The sequence below is a fragment of the Lepisma saccharinum genome, chromosome 1 (assembly GCF_977018435.1).
Source record: "Lepisma saccharinum chromosome 1, izLepSacc3.1, whole genome shotgun sequence".
NCBI classification, from domain to species: Eukaryota; Metazoa; Arthropoda; class Insecta; order Zygentoma; family Lepismatidae; genus Lepisma; species Lepisma saccharinum.
In genome coordinates this window covers 67,430,625-67,449,652 of record NC_139229.1, presented here as the reverse complement: position 1 = coordinate 67,449,652, position 19,028 = coordinate 67,430,625, and the positions used below count along the sequence as shown (strand labels likewise).

At 39.3% G+C, this 19,028-nt stretch overlaps 1 protein-coding gene across 1 annotated transcript in view; it reads right to left on the bottom strand.

Moving 5' to 3' along the window:
• The window catches only part of LOC146004836 (ATP-dependent RNA helicase vasa-like), a 182,934-nt gene extending 165,069 nt beyond the window's left edge, over positions 1–17,865 (bottom strand). The window contains 2 exon segments of the mRNA XM_083143883.1: positions 6,509–6,605; positions 17,757–17,865. Coding sequence (XP_083000009.1) covers positions 6,509–6,535 — 27 coding nt within the window. The 5' untranslated portion in view covers positions 6,536–6,605; positions 17,757–17,865.
• Between the last annotated feature and the right edge of the window lie 1,163 nt (positions 17,866–19,028).

Below are 19,028 nucleotides of genomic sequence, written 5' to 3'. Positions count from 1 at the left end.
ACGTAGCTAGCGCGTCGACTATACAGTCACAGGCAATACAAATGGGACACCCAGATCTTGATAGACTCGCTCCCCTGCAAGGCGTTATGTGTGATGCCTAACTCTACGGCGATGGTAAACGTTGCCACTGAAAATTAGCTATTAAAATTCACTTATTCAATTTCCACCGTAGAGTTAGGCAATACACATAACACCTTGCAGGGAAGCGAGTATTTCAAGATCTAGGTGTCACATTATTATTGCCGGGGACTGTACGGTAATTTGTTGTCCGTGTGCGATCCAAGGTCTGTACGGTGAAAATGCGGTCCTGGAGAGAATTTTACACATCGAACAGAATTAGCAATCATATGACAAAGTGGCCGCGGTGGCTCAGTCGGTAACGCGTCTGACTACCATGCTAAAGGTCCCGGGTTCGATCCCCGGCCGGTTCAAATCCGGGAACTTTTCTAACGATGGAAGCGGCCCCGGCGCCCACCCAGCGTCGAATAACATGGGTACCTGGGGGAAACCCTGGGGGGTAAAGGCGGTCAGGGGCGTGATGCTGATCACATCACCCCCACTCACGACCGGATCAAGAAAGTGTGGGCCGTTACCCCCACACCCCCTATACGCCTTCATGGCGTGGTGCTAAGCACAGGGGAACACTTTACCTTTTATGGCAATATCACAGACAATCAGAATTCACACCAACTTCAAGAAATGGCAATGACGAAATTCTTTGAACATGAAAAACTTTTTAAATGAACGCGAATAGAAAGTTTCCTAAAATTAAGAAACAATAGCCGTTTTGCGCATTCACAAAAACCGTAACAATCATCGAAAGACAGAAAGCCTTCAATATACAGTAAAACCTAGTTAATCCGGACCCCGGTAAGTCGGACTTAGCTTCATCCGGACAGGCGAAAGACAAAAGGCCCAAAAAAAAAGGCGGAATGCAAGGTTTTAAATGTGGCTAGAAGTGAACAAGAAAACTTCCCAAAGAAAAAACAGTCAACCACTGATGAAATTCTGTACTGTACTGTGTAGTGTATTTAGGCCTATGCCCTTTAAACACACCATAATAAACGTGTTTTGTTGCTATAAACTGAGTTTTAATGCACGCTCTACTGTTCTTTTAGGTTATTTAAGTTAATCCGGACTTTCATTAAATCGGTCAACTTATCCCCCCCCCCATTAGTCCGGATTAATTAGGTTATTTGTTTTCTGACAGAAATCGCAAGATTGATAGTTTCAAAGTTTATTTTCTTAAGGCCACTTTATGCACATAAAGCTAAATCGGGAATGGAAATAGAGTTGGAAGTGGGATTCGAAACACTACGAGCCTACGCCGGACATAGAACTCGGTATTCCTTACTTACAAAGCTACGGCATTAGAAACGCTCAAGTAACGTTGATGTCTATATTTTTGGGTTCGTAATCGATACGCTGCACTACACGCACACGCACGCACGGAAATGTCTAAAATGCAAATGTACGGTCCTGTTAATAAATATATGGTCCATTTAACAAGCTTGTACGATTTGACGTCCTGAGAGTTTGACAACTGTGGTTCAGTCCGACCTCCTTCTGATTAGATCATCTGTTAAAGCTTGGAATCCAAACTTCTGTTCTGATATATCCTCTTTATTGCAAGTGCAAACTTTTAGCGATACTCATTTTCAAAAAGGAAGTTTTCGTGCACTTTATACTCAGATAAGCTAACTGCAACTGAATCTACACTTTCAAGTGGGATCCATACGAAACATAATGCCTATTGTGCGGTACATTCGAGTTCAGCGTAGGGAGCATCATTTCCTAAGATAATGTTTTAATTTTCCCAACTCCAGGGGCGGTTCAAGATAAAATTTTCACCCGGGCGAGGAGGATTTTTGACATCCCCTGCCATCCCTAATTTTCCACCCTGGTCACCCTAATTTCCACTCTCAATAAAACCTTGATCATGTTACATATTTGCCGTTTTAAATAAGAAAAATAATAGCCTTATTCTAAAATAATTTAAGTATTTTAGAATTCTACTGTTAACAAATATGTTTATTATATGTATGAATTTTTTTCATGCCAAATAATGATATCAATAGTAATATAATTAAGCCTAGTTTCCATATTAAAAACACTAAAGTTGCTGACCAAGGAAGTTTATTGAGATTTAAAAACGCTTTTCATGTAACGTTTCTATCCTCTATCACGGTCTTCCTCAGACTAAGAACAAAACTAAAATCATGTTACATATTTGCAGTTTTAAATCAGAAAAATAATTGCCTTATTCTAAAATACTTTAAGTATTTTAGAATTCTACTGGTAACGAATATGATTATTGTATGCATGCATTTTTTTTATTTTAGTTTAGTTCTTACTCTGAGGAAGACCCTGATAGAGGGAAGAAACGTTACATGTAAAGTGTTTTTAAATCTCAATAAACTACCTTGGTCAGCAACTTTAGTGTTAATGATATCAAGATTATAATAATCTACCAAAATAAGAAATACAAAATTCTTGACTTTTTCATGACTTTTCCTTGATCTTTGTTTCCTTTTCCTTGACTTTTTTTTCCCTTTTTCTTAACATTTATCGCCCCCTACTTAGGTATAGTTGGAAATTCAGAAAACAGATATTATTTCTAATGAAAAACCCCTACCAAAAGGCCGTTTGAGATGAAAACTGAAACTGAAGAGAATTAGACTTGCTTTATCTATGAATAAACACAAAAATTAATGCTTCAGACTTCATCCTGGATGGGAAATGGCCACATCACTTAATACTTTTATAAAACTTCGCACATACTAGAATGTAATTTTGAAGAAACAAAGTGAACAAATCTTAACCACAACTAAATACAATTTTAGATTTCCAAATATTCAAGTTTCTCAAATCAGAGTACAGGTATATAACAATGTAAATTCACTACACTGTAAAAAAATGGTACGAGTTTACTATATCGGAAACACATTAAAATCGAATATTTTGTGTTTCGACTGGTTCGTACTTACCAATTGTGTATTGCGGAAAATAGTTCGAGGTGCCATTATGCTTTTTACACGAAAAGAAACATAATTTTTCACATACAGAGTGATTTTTTTCTTCGTTTCCGTAACACACAATATGGCGGGCACATCTTGACTCATGTTGTGGGTATGCAGTGTTTCCAACCTTCTTCACCGAAAAATACCTACTATCTTGTTCGTCACATGTGCAGATTGTACATTATGCACGGGTAACTGACGGATAGCCTCGCGAACCATTCACGGATAACCCCACAAACCATTCACGGATAGTCCCACGAACCATTCACGGATAGCCCCACGAACCATTATGCACGGTAGCTGACGGATAGTCCCACGAACCATTCACGGATAGCCCCACGAACCATTTCCGATAACGTTAGGTTAGGTTTGATTAGGTTAGGCAAGTATAGTTAAAAAAAAGGGGGTTGGAAACACTGACAGGGGCTTACGTCATCAAAGGTACGCAGCATCCGGTTCTCGTAGGGCAAGCATTGTTTCATTGTTTTCTTACCATCAACATATTTTTATTATATTTCTACTGTCACTAAATCGATACTTATCCTACAACAATTTATTCACATTCTTTCATTTGTGCTACCATCAATGTTTCATTTTCGCAAGTTCTTTCTTTTCATTTCGTGTTATTGAATTATCTGGTTTGTAACAATTCTTTTTAAAACGAATAGCCAAGCTTATAAAATAAAAATTAAGGTTTTGGTGGACACCCCAGTTTGTCGCCCTGCCCAACTCCCTGTAATGATTGGATTTGGCAACAGTGTTCTAATGAAATTTTTAGTGTTTGAAAAGCATTGGGTTTTTGCACTGGCTGTCTCATGCATTTCTAATTAGTTTTGCTTGTGTTCCTCGCAAGACCATACACACCCTGCACTTCAAACTCCAATAGGAGTTGCTTGCTCTGGCCAAGTGCCGACGATAAGTAGCCGACGTTATGATCTCGCCGCCGAAGTTCCCGCTCGGCCTGAGAACGGTGTTTTCTGTTGAGTATCCCTTCATCTGATCATCACCCATCCTCATCTGCGCGATTAGCCAAAACTGGCGAAGTCAAATTACAACAATAGGAATACATTCACTTGGAAATCTTTTACACCCTATTTTTAACATTGTGTATGCTTTTTAGATAAGAAGTTTTCATAGAATAATCTCAATGGTGTAAGTAGCGTTAAGCACTGACGTACCCAAAAAGTTTAACTCAACCTGTAAACCATTGATTGCAAGACGATGTCGTTAGTCACTACGTATTGGAGAAGCCAAAATGCAATACATGAGATTGAGTAAAGTGAACATTGTCCGACCTTATTATTATTGTTGTTGCTTGCAAAAGATGCAGAACAGAGAAATAATTTGAGGGCAACATAACCAGATTGTCTACTTCACGCTCTGTAACTATTACAAGATACCATAAAATAATATTTGATTAAATACTTAAGAATTGAGCATTCGTTTGATTCCAATGGACATTATAGATCGGTCAAAATTTAGGTCGCATGCTTTATTAGAAAGAAATTAGTGCTTAAGAACGGTATCCAAGTATCTAAATAAATAAAATATATATATATATATCTTTCCTTCGCTACTTTCTACCCTTCGAGAAAGAGGGAAAAATATGAAAAATGAGTGAGAGAGGAGAGGAGGAATGAAAGAGAAAAGAGGTAGTGTGTGCTGCTCGTTTGATCCTCCAATCGCTGTTTCAGTTGTTCCACATATCTCTCTCTCTCTCTCTCTCTCTCTCTCTCTCTCTCTCTCTCTCTCTCTCTCTCTCTCTCTCTCTTTCCATTTCTTTATTTCTTGTTCTACGTCATTCTCCCTTTATTTATTTCTTTGAGTGCAGGTTAATTTTTTATTTCAATTATGTTTTCGTAGGTCATAGGTAACCAGTGACATCACAAAATGGCTCTCATCTGCGCTCAGAAGGTGGGTTGACCGTTAAGAAGGGATTGAAGAGGTTTTTTTAACCCAGAGAAGTGGAACATCTGCGAGGTTGCGGCTTTTAGAGCAAGGTAAACAGATTTCACGCCTACTTCCGTTAGCAAACATTAACAGCTTAGGTCTGCACATCAATACAAGGGCTATTGGAGAAAAGTTTTAACTTTTCTTAAAGTCAGTTGGATCACAGCATCCGAACAAAATATCTGAAAAAAATTAGAGTTTTAGTGTTTCGCTTGGAATATTGTGAAATAAACATTTCAAATGTTATGTCATATATTTATGGTGTCTGTGACTGACCCAAAGATGTTCATTTATTATGTTTTGTTTAATTTTGTGCTTAATACGCACGATGATATATCTATGTTATCAATTTCTGTTTTGTTATATTTTGGAAAACGTTGTTGCATTAATATGATGTATAATTAATTATAATCACATTCTTCATAATGTAAAATTACGATGTATACATTTCTATATACATTTTTGACCATAGCAACGAAAAAGAAACAAAACACAGTAGACATTTTAAATAGTGACGTCCAAGTTTCATTGAAGTTATCAAAATCCTAATTGCTATTTCGTAAAATGAATACTAGGATGCTTCTTTGAAGTTCAAGTAAAATGCTTGCTTCAATAATTTCAATTTCCGAGAAATCGTAACACATATAAACGTGTAGGTTTGTAGAACAGGGTTATTTTTTGTGTCATTCCTGTCCACATCTCATAAGCATCTAAGAATCGAGTCTTAATTTCTGACGTTGCATGGAAAGCCGCGCGCTCACGACGCTATTTGCTTCTCAAGCACATGCAGGGACCAGATTTTGATGACGTCATTTTTTTTTCTTATGTAGGATGCATTGCTCTTAAGTATTAAAATCCTGAATATGAACCTCTGATTATAAAAACTTTAATATTATTGTGCATTTTTCGTCGTATTTTCTATTTTTTAAGTTTTAAGTCATTTTTTCAAGTTTTACGTCATTTTTCGGTCATTTTTAGTGTTTTACTTCTTTTTCTGTTTCTTTTTGCGTAATTGCAAAAAAAAAGTAATGTAATTGCATTAACTTTCACGCACCCATTTTTAGCCAGGAACTGACATTTTATCGCCTTGATGTCTGTAGCAATGAAAACAAAAATTCTATCGCCACGGGATTGTAGGAACAAAGCACCATGCCGCTCGACATTACGTACTTTGTAGGTAATTCTATACATCATTTTTCAGATTTTTTTAGGTCATCAAATTCCGGGCCCTGTGCTAGAACAATTTAACTGCACAATACGCATCCTTTCGTGCAGCGTTATAGGCTCGGTGACTAGCTTGAAGATTCAACTCACAAATATTTTGAAGTTAGGGGCTCTACGTAATGTTGTTAATGAGGGGAGGGAAAGGGAGAGTGTAATATCTGACTAAAAATTCAGCATTTGCAGCCCCAGGACATCGTAATCTATAACTAGCTCCATTCTGCGCGTTACTTCGTCTCGCTATTATTGACACTGATCAGTGAATCGCCATTTCTATAACATCCTGAAAGTTAAAGATATAAAACGTTCGTACTCACCCAAATCTTGATCGTAGCAGACCACATTTCTTGTTCCTTTTGGCAGTAATGCACTCAGGAATGGGCTGACGGAGAGTTCACAATTTTATCATAAATCCTGTAAAAAAGAAAGAATGTTCGATAATGAAAGGATGGAAAAATATACCTGGCTGGGCGGCCGAGCACGTTAAGTACAACCTTAGTGACAATGAAGTTCGACCAGTCACAAATATAGGAGTGCGTTGTGAAAGAAGGAGAACACATGCATATGCTGAACATATTTTATTCAGCAGGCTACATGGAACAAAGGAAAACATAAATTTCCGCTGCAACGCAGCAATGTATGGTGTCCACACAAAATAAAACATTTCGTCCATCTACACGTGACATTGAAGTTCGACCACTGTTAGAGGGGATCCTGTTTACCATGGTGTGACGCCGCCCCGTCGGCGAATAACTGTGGCAATGCGTCGGGGCATGCTCCGGACGAGTCGTTCAAGGTATTCCACATCGATGCGGTGCCATTCCTCCTGCAGGCAGGCGATAAGAGCAGCCACTGTCGTGGGTCCCCTCTGTTGCACACGTCGCTTAAGAACACGCCACACATTCTCAATGGGCGAGAGGTCGGGACTCGATGGTGGCCATGGCAGAGTTCGCACGTGATGTCGAGTCAACCATTCTCTTGTCAGCCGCGCTGTATGAGGCCTGGCATTGTCGTGTTGAAAGATGAGACGCCGCCTGTGGAACAGGTGCCTTCGCACTGTGGGAAGATGCCGCTCCAGTATGCGTGTATAGGCGTGTGCATTCACAATGCCCTCACAGACGTGTAGTGGGCCAACCCCAGATGCCGTCATGCATCCCCATACCATCACTGACGCAGGTTTCTGTACCCGACGTGCATAACATTTTGCTTCATTCTGTTCCTCCTTCCGACAAATGACTGTTTTCCGTATTTTCCCGTACACAACATTGAAAATGGATTCGTCCGTCCACAAAACCCTGTTCCACTGCCGAAATGTCCATCCCCGGTACATTCGTGCCCACCGTAGTCGATTGCCTTTGTTCAACATGGAAAGGAAGGGTTTACGTTTCGCCTTGTACACTCGGTAACCGCATCGCTGTAGGTAGCGGCGAATGGTTCTGGTTGACACTTCAATGTGAAAGCGTTCTCGAGTCCACAGTCGTAATTCGGCCACAGAAACATGATTGTTGGTCTGGATATAGCGCCTAAATATCCGTAGGTCACGCACGCTCAGCAGGCGTTTTCGACCGGGGGCCTTACCTGGCTCTGTAGTACCCGTATTTTGGTGGTGTTTGATGATGCAGTGGACAGTTGACTTGGGTAAGTTCAGTTGGCGCCCTATTTCCCGTTCACTGAGTCCATCCCGTTGCAACTCCACCACTCTTCTCCTCACGGTGTTGTCAATAGGTTTGCCCCTGGCCATGGTGACGATGCACTGCGGTTCCTCGGGGCACAGCACGCGCTTATATACGGCGGACTTCCTTATCGTGTCCGTGACGTCATGCTTCCGTCGAATACGCCACTATCTGGAATTTTGCCGTATGGGTCTGGTGCCTGGTCGAAGTTCAATGTCACGCGTATAGTTCCCCGTTTTCGTTCTTTACGTGACCTTGGGTGCAACATGCTGGGATCACGATCCTTGCCTGCTCACACGCCTCCTCTTACACACATGCGTCACTTCTGCGGGTCACCCATTCCACCGCCTATGCCTCTGTGCATTTAATCACGTATTCCTTTCTGGTCGAACTTCATTGTCACCAAGGTTGTAGTTGACTTTCTATCTCACCACCGAATTTGCGAGGTTCGAATCCCAGCTTGGGATTCTTTGCGAGTACTGCTTCATCAGTCATCTAATCACCGCTCATCCTCATCGTCGCAATTAGCCAAAAGGGTCATAACTGTGACGTCAAATAACATATTTCATAACATGTTTTTTTTTTATTTTATTTTTTAAGGTAGGTGAGCGAAAGGTAATATGTAGAAACGTGAATAAACAAGAATAAATATGTCATTTTTAGCACATTGGGAACAGATTTAACGGGTTTTGTAATTCTTTTTTTTTAAGTTACAAGCAATGTTACAAAATATCCATTTGGTACACGTTGTTAACTACTTATAGGAGTTATTTATTTTAATTTGAGAAATTTATCTCTCATTACAGATTTGTAAATTGCCCTAGAAGCTTAACTAGAGCCACCTTTGGTTCACCTACCTTATTCCTTATAGTTCTTATTCTCTTATTCTTTGATTGCCCTCATACACTTGTGTTTACGTTTGAATTAAACGAACTCCAATGAAATGTTGATGCAAAATAATGTCAGTTCTCATAGCCATTAACCGAATACAATTAACCAATCTCAACATTGTTTTTGCTGGGTCCATCACAAACATTGAAACATGTGTTATTTCCATTGAGTAGTGACAATACACTTCCTACGAGAAATACTTGTTCAGTGATGTATTCGTCAATCCATACTTTCAGTTGAGAGAATGAGCTGAAGGGGCTACAGCCCCCTCCGAAATATTGAGAAAATAAACATTTTCAAACAAAAGCAGAGAAGAACTCGAAAAAACTACAGTGGTAAATGGAAACTAGCCTTTATGGATCCCCGATTGCCATTCTTTAGAGTGGAAACTTCTTAATATACGAAATATCTTATTGTGTATGCCGAAAGCAGCTATACACTATACACATTCACAATCCATCCCCTCCCGAAAAAAATAATCTGTGTACGCCAGTGTTCAGATGTTCGAAATTTGTCATGTGTTTTGAAAAAAGTAGCTAACGCTACAAATTAAATCTCCAACTCCAAATTATCACAAGATAATCACAAATTTTCAGAAAGCTACGAGCCTGGTTCCCGTAGAGAATACAAATGGTATCATGACTATAAAAGAGCAGCTATGGTCCAGTCAGAAAGGTGTCCGATTGCCACGCGGAGTGTGTGTTTCCATGTGGGAATTTTCCGGCAATGTCCTTGCACGTAATGACTCTGAGATTCACCCCGCCTCCACTACATGGGTACCTGAGGGAGAGGGGTAAAGGTGGCCGGAGTGTGGTGCTGATCATTATCACATCCAAAAATGGCCAACATTGTATGTTGTTGTTAAAGATCCAGGAACCCATACATTCTGATGGGTTCTATTCAGTGGCGGCGATTACGCGGGGGGCGGGGGGGGCAGTTGCCCTTCAGTTTTTGCCACTTTTGTCCCCGCACTATGCTAACCTTACGTAAAAAGTAAAAAGTAAAAGTAAAGTGCTCCCCTGTGCATAGCACCACGCCATGAAGGCGTATAGGGGGTGTGGGGGTAACGCTGGGTGGGCGCCGGGGCCGCTTCCATCGTTAGAAAAGTTCCCGGATTTGAACCGGCCGGGGATCGAACCCGGGACCTTTAGCATGGTAGTCAGACGCGTTACCGACTGAGCCACCGCGGCCAACCTTACGTACCAAGGTAAATTAAACTGTCCTTGCCCCCACCTTTTTGCATCTTGCCCACCTAGTTTTGGAACCCAATTGCCGCCACTGGTTCTATTGGGTTCCGTAACAGGACTGGAAGCTTTTTTTCTCGCTCAACTTAGATTTGGTCCAACTTGCACATTGTTTCATTTCAATACGGACCTTGAACACTATTTAAAATAATCCTGAAAAAAGGTTCCTGGGTCGCAGTTAAATTGATACGGAAAAGAGGTTCCTGAACCGTACTTAAATTCATTCAGTAAAAAGGTTCCTGGACCAATTTGAAATACTTTACAGATAAAAAGGTTCTTTACGGTCCAGAACCCATTCACGCTTGCTGATTTTCTCTCCTGGGACCAGAATTGAATTTATTTAAAATTCCTGGACCTCTAACAGCCCTGATTTCCACCCCTACCCTCCATGTGCCTTGATGACATTTTAACTCTGCGTTATCGGCGACAAGAAGACCACAGGGTTTTGGATGGAAATTGACAAAAAATTGAAAGGAAACACCTGTGAACTTCACAGAAGACACAATCCAAACATTCGACTGAAGCAACAGAGGAAAACCATGCAGAAAAACCTTTGACCAAGATTACTTGCATCGGAATATGAACCTGCGACCTCTCTGATACGAGTTCGATTAGCTTCAGGGTGTAAAATGAAATATCATCGTTACATACGGGTATTGATCAAGAGCCGAAACTAATTATACATGTGATGAGATCGCCGATCTCCCATTAATTACAAGCCATTCGTACTCGACTGCGCCAACCTTTCAATCCATTACCTACATTGAGCACTTTTTAGGAGCGTGCCAAAACAGAAGCATTAATAATAATTAATGCATTTCGTCCCCTGTTTCGTTGCTATGTAGCTGCACAACGTGAAAGCTCTTATGATTGACAGGATACATCGAATTTCAATTGCGACTGAGCCATAAGCACATATTGTCATGTACAGAAAGATCCATACATGCAACTGGGATTGCTAGATAGGGACAAGCCAAGCTTGCATATAAGCATTGTAAGCAATGCTTGCAAATAATAATATATCCTCGCACGTAATCCTACACGGCGAATTTTGATTTATTCAAATGTTAATCAACGCAGCTAGCCTATTGAGGGCCTAGTATTCAATAATGGCAACAGATGGCGTGGTAAGACAACATGTAAGTAACGCACTTGCCGCTTCAGCCAGATAAGATATCGGTCATTGCTCTCTGCTAGCAAGCGGCACGTCGCGGTATGCGTCTACAACCTGCAGTTTAGGTAATTGAAAGAATGATTACGCTGGGAGTTAGTACTGCTATGTTCTATATTCCGGTGTTCTTCATATGCGAGAATGTCATTATCAACTGAAAGTTATCGTAATTCTGTGAAGACTTCATGAAAATATTATACGCCCCTCACAAAAAGTTTGGAATATTGTTACGTCAGACAATAGGTGATAGACTTTCGGCCTTGGAATGCAACAACACATGCTATCTGTCTGGTTGGTAGACGTTCTCCTCTTTTCGCCGACATATGCCACCGTGCAAATCACCTATTGCCTAATATAAGAATATTCCAAACATTTTTGTGAGAAGTGTATATAGTTTAGTGTAAGAAATGTTCGAATAGTTTAAGTACATTTACTGTTTATACCTGTTTAAAATTTTTGTTGATTTTATTTTTTTATTTTTACGCTGAGGATAAGTGATGATACGATTAAATTAATGTAGGGACACTCGCAAAGAACGTCCATGCCCAGGCGGTGATTCGAAACCTTGACTTCTGGCGTCGTAGCGCGCTGTGCTAACCACTCTGCCATGGATTAACAAAAAGTGGCAGAAATGCGAAGTAAAATAAACCAAATCAATCAATCAATCAATGTTGAAATTGTTGAGCAGGTGAATGGTCAATGATGAGGTTATTACTAGTATTGTTTGTTTGAGTTTCGTTTTTAAGTCCACTTTATGCACAGAAAGGCTAATCGGGACTGAACCTACAGTTTAAAGTGGGATCCGAACCACTTGTGCCTCCATTGGATATCGAAATCTGTAGGTCTAGTCCCGATTAGCCTCCCTCTGTATAAAGTAAAGTTAAAACAAACTCAAACCAGGAGGCTCACATCGTTAGGGAAATAGAATATATTAAATACCCACTTTTCTTCAAACATCTTTCCGATACTAGCATTTTTTGTGGTCTGGCCAATACATATGTAGCTTCCTCCCCTTAAAAGCCTTCAATCCGCCTATGAGAAAAGGTGTGAGAGAGAGAGAGAATTAAAGCCGTGCAAGATCCATTAAGGGAGACCTAAGCCAAAGCCAAAGTAAAGGGATAAAGTTAAAATGTAGGCATGAAAGAAATTGGAGATGATAGAGATAAGTGGATTTTCCTAACCCAAGTTTCCTAATAGGGCCAAATGGAACTCTTGTGTTGCTGTGGTGATGGGGCTTCAAGTTTGAGGATAGCGGATTATTAGTTAGGTGGCTCCTCAAGCAATGGGTGTTGGCCATAAATTAATCTTAGCCTGTTCACCAGCACCTTCCCACCATTTCCTCTCGTAATCTCGTTCATACTTCTCATTCTACATTCTCTACATGGTTCGATGCCGTACACACGCTACAGTGCTGCAGGGAGAGAGGTTTTCGCTCGAGCGCCTAATAGTTAGCAAGGACGACGCAAGATAGCGTACGGAATTCAATTCGAACAAGCGAAAAGAGCGGTATACACTCGAAACCAGTAGTGCAGTGGGATCCATGAGTATTACCGTGCAAATTGTCCATCACCATGTTTGCGTACTTTATTTGACCCGATAAGTGTTTCAAGAATGAAAAGAAAACTCAAAACAAGCTGTTGATAACTTCTGCACCAGCACACATAAAACCCATCGCTTAAAAACACACAGGATGTGCCTAGCAATACTACTGGATCCCTCTGTACACGTATAACCGTAATTTGTATGTAGTAGCGGGCCTCAGATGTATCGTGAAATGAAAGACTCAAATTAAAATTGAAACTTAAGTGTACCTAGTCATCATCTCCATTTGTTATATAATTAAGCCTTGTTTCCATATTAAAAACACTAAGATGCTGACCAAGGCAGTTCTTCGTCTGAGAAAGACCCTGATACAGGGTTAAAACTATACATGTTAAGTGCCTTGGTCAGCATCTTAAAGAATCATCTCCATGTTAAAATTTAGTTTAGTGTATCTTACCAATACAGTGATATATGAAAATGAAATAGTTAACTGTGGGCTAAAACTACGAGGATGTCTACGATTATTGTAACATTAAAATGCTTTTCGTTGTACACGCTCGAGGGTGAGAGACTCGAGCGAGTACGAAATTGGTCCCATGTAGTTCTCTTTTAACGCACACACAGGACAGGAGTTCCTAGCGGACGGTTCATAATCCATAGGGATTAGAGACGGGCAAATAATTTAACATTGATAATATGATAAAAAAAATAAACAATTTAAGAATTTATTTTCTATGGTTTATCTACCGCTTCCATTTATCTTCACACAAAAGTGGTCGGGATTGAATGAGAGTTTTTTTATTGACTTTTGGTTATTTAATGTCGTTTTACTACCTGTGGTTTAATTGCAAGGAAGGGCGAGGGTGGATGAATAATGATCCTACTTTTCATGGGGTATATTTAGACACACGCTATTATCATCTTCACTTGTTCATGTGTAAGGATTCAATTTTGGCAAACTGACATTAAACCACGGAAAATCTTTCTTCAAATAAATATAGATATTCTAGCCTTTCTTCTTATTATTGATTTTGATTTTTTGTGTTTTAAGTCCACTTTATGCACAGTAAGGCTAATCGGGACTGAACCTACAGTTTAAAAAAGTGAGATCCGAACAACTATGTGCCTTCACCGGGTATCGAACTCGGGACCCCTTGCTTACAAGGCGACGACGCTACCACTCCGCCATCGAGGAGGCCCTCTTCTTATTATTAAAAGCGTTAAGAACAAAGTTCCGAAAATAATTCAAAGTTATGTTACGTTATAAAAACTCATTGTATTGCAAAACCTAAGTTTGATTTAATATTCTCTGTATAAGAAATGACATTTTGCAATACGAATTTGGGAATAGAAAAAGGTGTATTTTAAAAATTATCATTTTGATAAATTTGCAGTATTTCCTGAAATGATTTTAATTTCGGAAGTCCTTAGGAAAGTAATGAACCTTTCTACACTGTGTGGGTGAAAATCCATACATAAAAACTATTAAACCAGGGAGAGGATGCAGAATATAGAAGGAGAAATCCCCCCTCATCAAGCACTTACAAATACTACCGTGGGGGAAATGTGTATGTGTGTTTGTGTGTGTGTTGAACTACGTGTTCTTGATTTCTTAATTTTTGTTATTTAGCGTCGACTCTCTGCCACTTTTGGCTAATAGCGACGATAATCGATTGATTGATTAAATTGTTGTTTTAAGTCCACTTTATGCACAGAAAGGCTAATCAGGACTGGACCTACAGTTTAAAGTGGGATCCGAACCACTATGTGCCTCCACCGGGTATCGAACCCGGGACCCCTTGATTACAAGGCGACGACGTTACCACCGCGCCACTGAGGAAGCCCCAATCGCTACGATAAGAATGAGTAATACTATCATGAAATATATTAAAGGACTCGCAAAGAACACCGAAGCCCAGGCCGGGATTCGAACCCGGAACCTCTAGCGTCGTAGCACGCTATGCTAACAACTCCACCACGGAGGTCGTACTTGTTAATGTGGCAATTGTCCTTAAAACAGTTTTCCACAGCTTCGGAACTATACTATCTTTAATGGGAAAGAGACGGTGACGTGTGGAAAAGACGTAGCTGCTCCTCCATCCTCATGAGAGATTCGGCAGCTGAGAAAACATATCCAGAGGCTATCAGACGAAAGAGACAGCGATGCGAAGAACGAGTTTTGTCAACAATAACCTTTCCCTTCCGTCCTCTTGTCTTTCCAGTAGAGAGATGGGACTTTGCTGTGCAAGCAACATTAAGCCATTGCCTCGAAAAGCCAAGTCAGCAGGATATCTGTTTGCTATAGGCACGAGATTCCGAACAGGAAAACAGAGACCAGGGAGGAGGAAAAGATGAAGTCCTTTATTTATATAGCTGGAGCATCAGTGGCAAGCGCTGCCATGTAGGGAGATTAGGAGGCTCGGCCCGGATGTGCAATCTACTTTGGACATTTTAAAATTAATTTGTCAAAAGTTACTATATTGATATGAGTGAGGTATGTAAAAATATATTTCGAGAGGAGTCCGAACCAAGCGTAGTATTTTTACGTTCACTTTTATGCACTGATAGGCTTATTGGGACTGTACCTACAGTTAAAAGCGAGATCTGAAACACTATGTGCCTGCACCGGATTCGAACCACGGACCCTTTGATTACAAGGCGCCGACGCTGCCACAACGCCATGGGAAGGCACCCGAACGAAGTGTCTCAGATATAATATTAATATAAATGTTTACAATTAATACGTTAATGAAATGTACAGATCTATTCGTATTAATAATTACAAAAATATGTATATTAATTAATATTGTTATTGTTGTTATTATTACCGCCGGCCTCCGTGGCGCAGCGGTTAGCACAGCGCGCTACGAGGCTAGGGGTCCGGGGTTTCAATTCCGACTTGAGCATGGGTGCTCTTTGTGATTGTATCTTCATCAACTCATCCTCATCTTCGCGATTAGTCAAGAGTGGGACATAAGTGAAGTAAAATGAACCAAATCAATCAATTATTGTTATTATGACACGAATAGGTACAAAGACGATATGAGAATAATAGGGATGTAACATTACTGTATTTATTACTAGCTTACATGTAGTTAAGATCTCTGAAATTTGTATAAAAACTGGCCTGGTAAGAAAATTAATGTCAGAAACAAAATAACTGAATAACAAAAACAATGTGAGATCCAGTTGGTGAAAAGTAACATTCTTGATATATATTTCAATGCGTATTAATAGAAAAAGTAATTTGCATAAATCTTCTTAGATATTGTCATTAAAAGTCGTATGATCCCAATCTAACCCTTCCTTTCGTAAAAGTTCATCGGAAATAAATAACCCTCAATTATATAAAATAATAAACACGTATAGCCTATTTTGATTACTTTTGTTATTTGGTAAATCTATCGGGGTTGTCCGGACCCCCTAAGCAGCTCCCTAAATACATCCTTGATTGATATATTCAGAAATATATTTACTCTGATTCGAATACCCTTTTCACAGTATCAACCAGAGCCTCTCCAGTTCCGTAGTGGCATGACCTTGTAACCAATGGGCCACGGGTTCGATACCCGGTAGAACCACATCGCATAGTCGTTCGGTTCTCACTTGAAACTGTAGGTCCAATGCCGATTAGCTCATATGAGTAAACTTACAAGATACTTTGCAGACGTTTCGATTTGCAATCATATTTCGATTGCTAATCCAAAATTCGGTTCATTGAACTTAGAGAGTAGGTTTCGTAATTCTGAAGCCCTCGCGTCCGAAGTTCAATCTTAAGAATCTTTCGTTATATTCATTTGTGCAAGAATGTCTTTCTACTTGCATTCTGCACAATACCTTCTCGCGAAAACACGCCAAAGAAATCCGGAAAACTTACCCTCATTTAGAGTTCAGTGTTTTCAGTAGCTAACAATCTGTAGTTGACAATAACATATTCTCCATTCACAATGAAGTGTAATGTATAAAAAAGGATGTAGCAAGTGAAAAAACCCTGTAAGATAATTGCGATGGTAGATGTTCCATAGGTATCTTCGGCGGGAGCCACTGTACCTCTCTAGACTTACGTCAAAAAAATTAATCGACACATTTCGATATTTTTACATTGTATAAAATTGATTCCAATGCGCGGAAAACACAAATAACGGAGATGTTTGAACCCAAAGTTTGGCCCGACTAAATTAAAACCTGCAATCTCGGAGTGCTTTCGCAAATGTTTATTAGTAAAAACCGTTCGTATGCACACTCAAATAGCGAAGAATCACGTCTGAAATTGCTGTCAGATTTTAATCTAGCGACATAAAGTTATTATAGCTTCTGCTGTGGAATGTCGTGTAGGGTGCTTGATTCACTTGAGAGAATTCTGGCTGTTCTGCTTTACGCTAAGGTAACACGCTAAGACAACAGAAGTACAGTACTTTACTTCACAATAACACATCTCCGCAAGCTAAAAACAACTGAAAACGGGGCCGTTTACCCACTGTACCCCCTCGAGAATTACGTCGATCTTTTTTAAAAAGATTTCAATGTTTTACGTAATGTAAAAGTGGTTCCAGCTTTAGGAAAGCACAAATAACGGAGATTTTTAATCCCAAGGAATGGACCACATAAGTTAAAACATGCAAGTTCGGAGTATTTTCGCCACTTTTTGTTAGTAAAAACTGTTCGTATGCACACTAAAATAGCGAAAGAACAAGTCGTAAATAACTATCAGTACAAAACCTAACAATCCTAACCTAACTACGTAAAATTATAGCTGCTGTTGTGGAAAGTCACTTGCGCGAAGCCTTCGTGCTGTTCTGCTATGGTAACACGCTAAGGCAACACACGTACTGTACTTCACAATAACACATTTCCTAGAGCTAAAAATCAACTTAAAACATTCATAAACAATAAAATCTTCATAAACCATGCAAAATTCTTCACTTCTTCAGGGTGTATAGTGGGTCAAGGGTACCACCGCTATTAGTAGCGGAGTACAAATATAAGACGTTTCACTAAACTTGGTTTTTAAGTTCATACAACTGTAAAAATGCACGTAACGTACCTATAGTCCTTTTTGATCACTCATTTTCCTTCTTGAACCGGCTTACGTTGGTAAGAACAGAAAAGCACGAGTCTGGTGCAGCAGGAACAGGAGTCCAAGCAATAAGACCGGTAGCTCGTCGCTTCCAGCTAACAAGGTCAGAATGACGTCGTCCAAAAACACTACTGCCAGTTAGTTGACGATCAGGTCTCACTTATCGCACATTGTATTCAACACCATCGCTTACTCACGCAGTGATGAATTCAAGGGGTGGTCCGTGGGAAAATCCCCCTCACCCTGGAAATTAAATAGTCCTTCCCGAACTTGGCAGAGTAATTTAGCAATAATGTTCACTTTGGCTTTCTTTCATTACTTAAATTTAACGCAGAACGTACTCTTTTTTGTAATAAGCACCGATCAGTCACCTTCATAATTGAAAGTCGAAATAATGAACGCATTGAAATTATAGTCCGTTTTGTTAACTGCTAGATTAAGAAACACTGAAACAGGATGGATCAGGATACGCTTCAAGCTTGTGCGAAGGTGTCAGATGCTGAGGGGGATGAGGAACCCACAGAAAGTTTCATTACATATATGCTGTAGAAGTCTAGACGCCTTACTTTGCTGTAAATGTAAATTATTTCATGCTATATTACTATTTTATTGATTCCCATAACTTCATTCTTCTAATGAAAGTTAATTAATCCTAATTAAACTTAATTTAATTTAATTACATATCAGATGTAAGCAGGGTGGATAAAAATCATGAGTTTTATTTTAAAAAAACATTTTTGTTGATCTTTTTATACAAATAGGATTTTTTATTTAAATCGATTTTTTTTATTTTAAAAAAAACATGATTAAAATTGATTGCATGTTTTTTGGCACTATGCACATTGATATATGTTTTTCATAGAAAGGCTTTTTTTTAGTAAATGTGTAAAATATTTGAACAGTTTGATTAAAGCAAATAAAAAATATACGTAAACATACATTTTTCTGTTTCTGATACTGTAACTACTATGGAAATGTTTATTGAGTTTGTTAATGAAACTAATAATAATTTCAGTAACTCTTCTTCCAGTGAAACTAAAACATTCTGGATGTACTCTATAATTGTAACTTAAAATATTAACTTAAATATTTTTATAGTCTTTGTACCTGAATTTGGGAGATTTTCTTAATGATAGTTCAAAAAATATCAGCTGCCATGTTTATTTACAGTTTAATAATATTGATATTGTTTATAGTTTAACATAACTAGTATTTTGTATATTTTTCTACACAAAATGT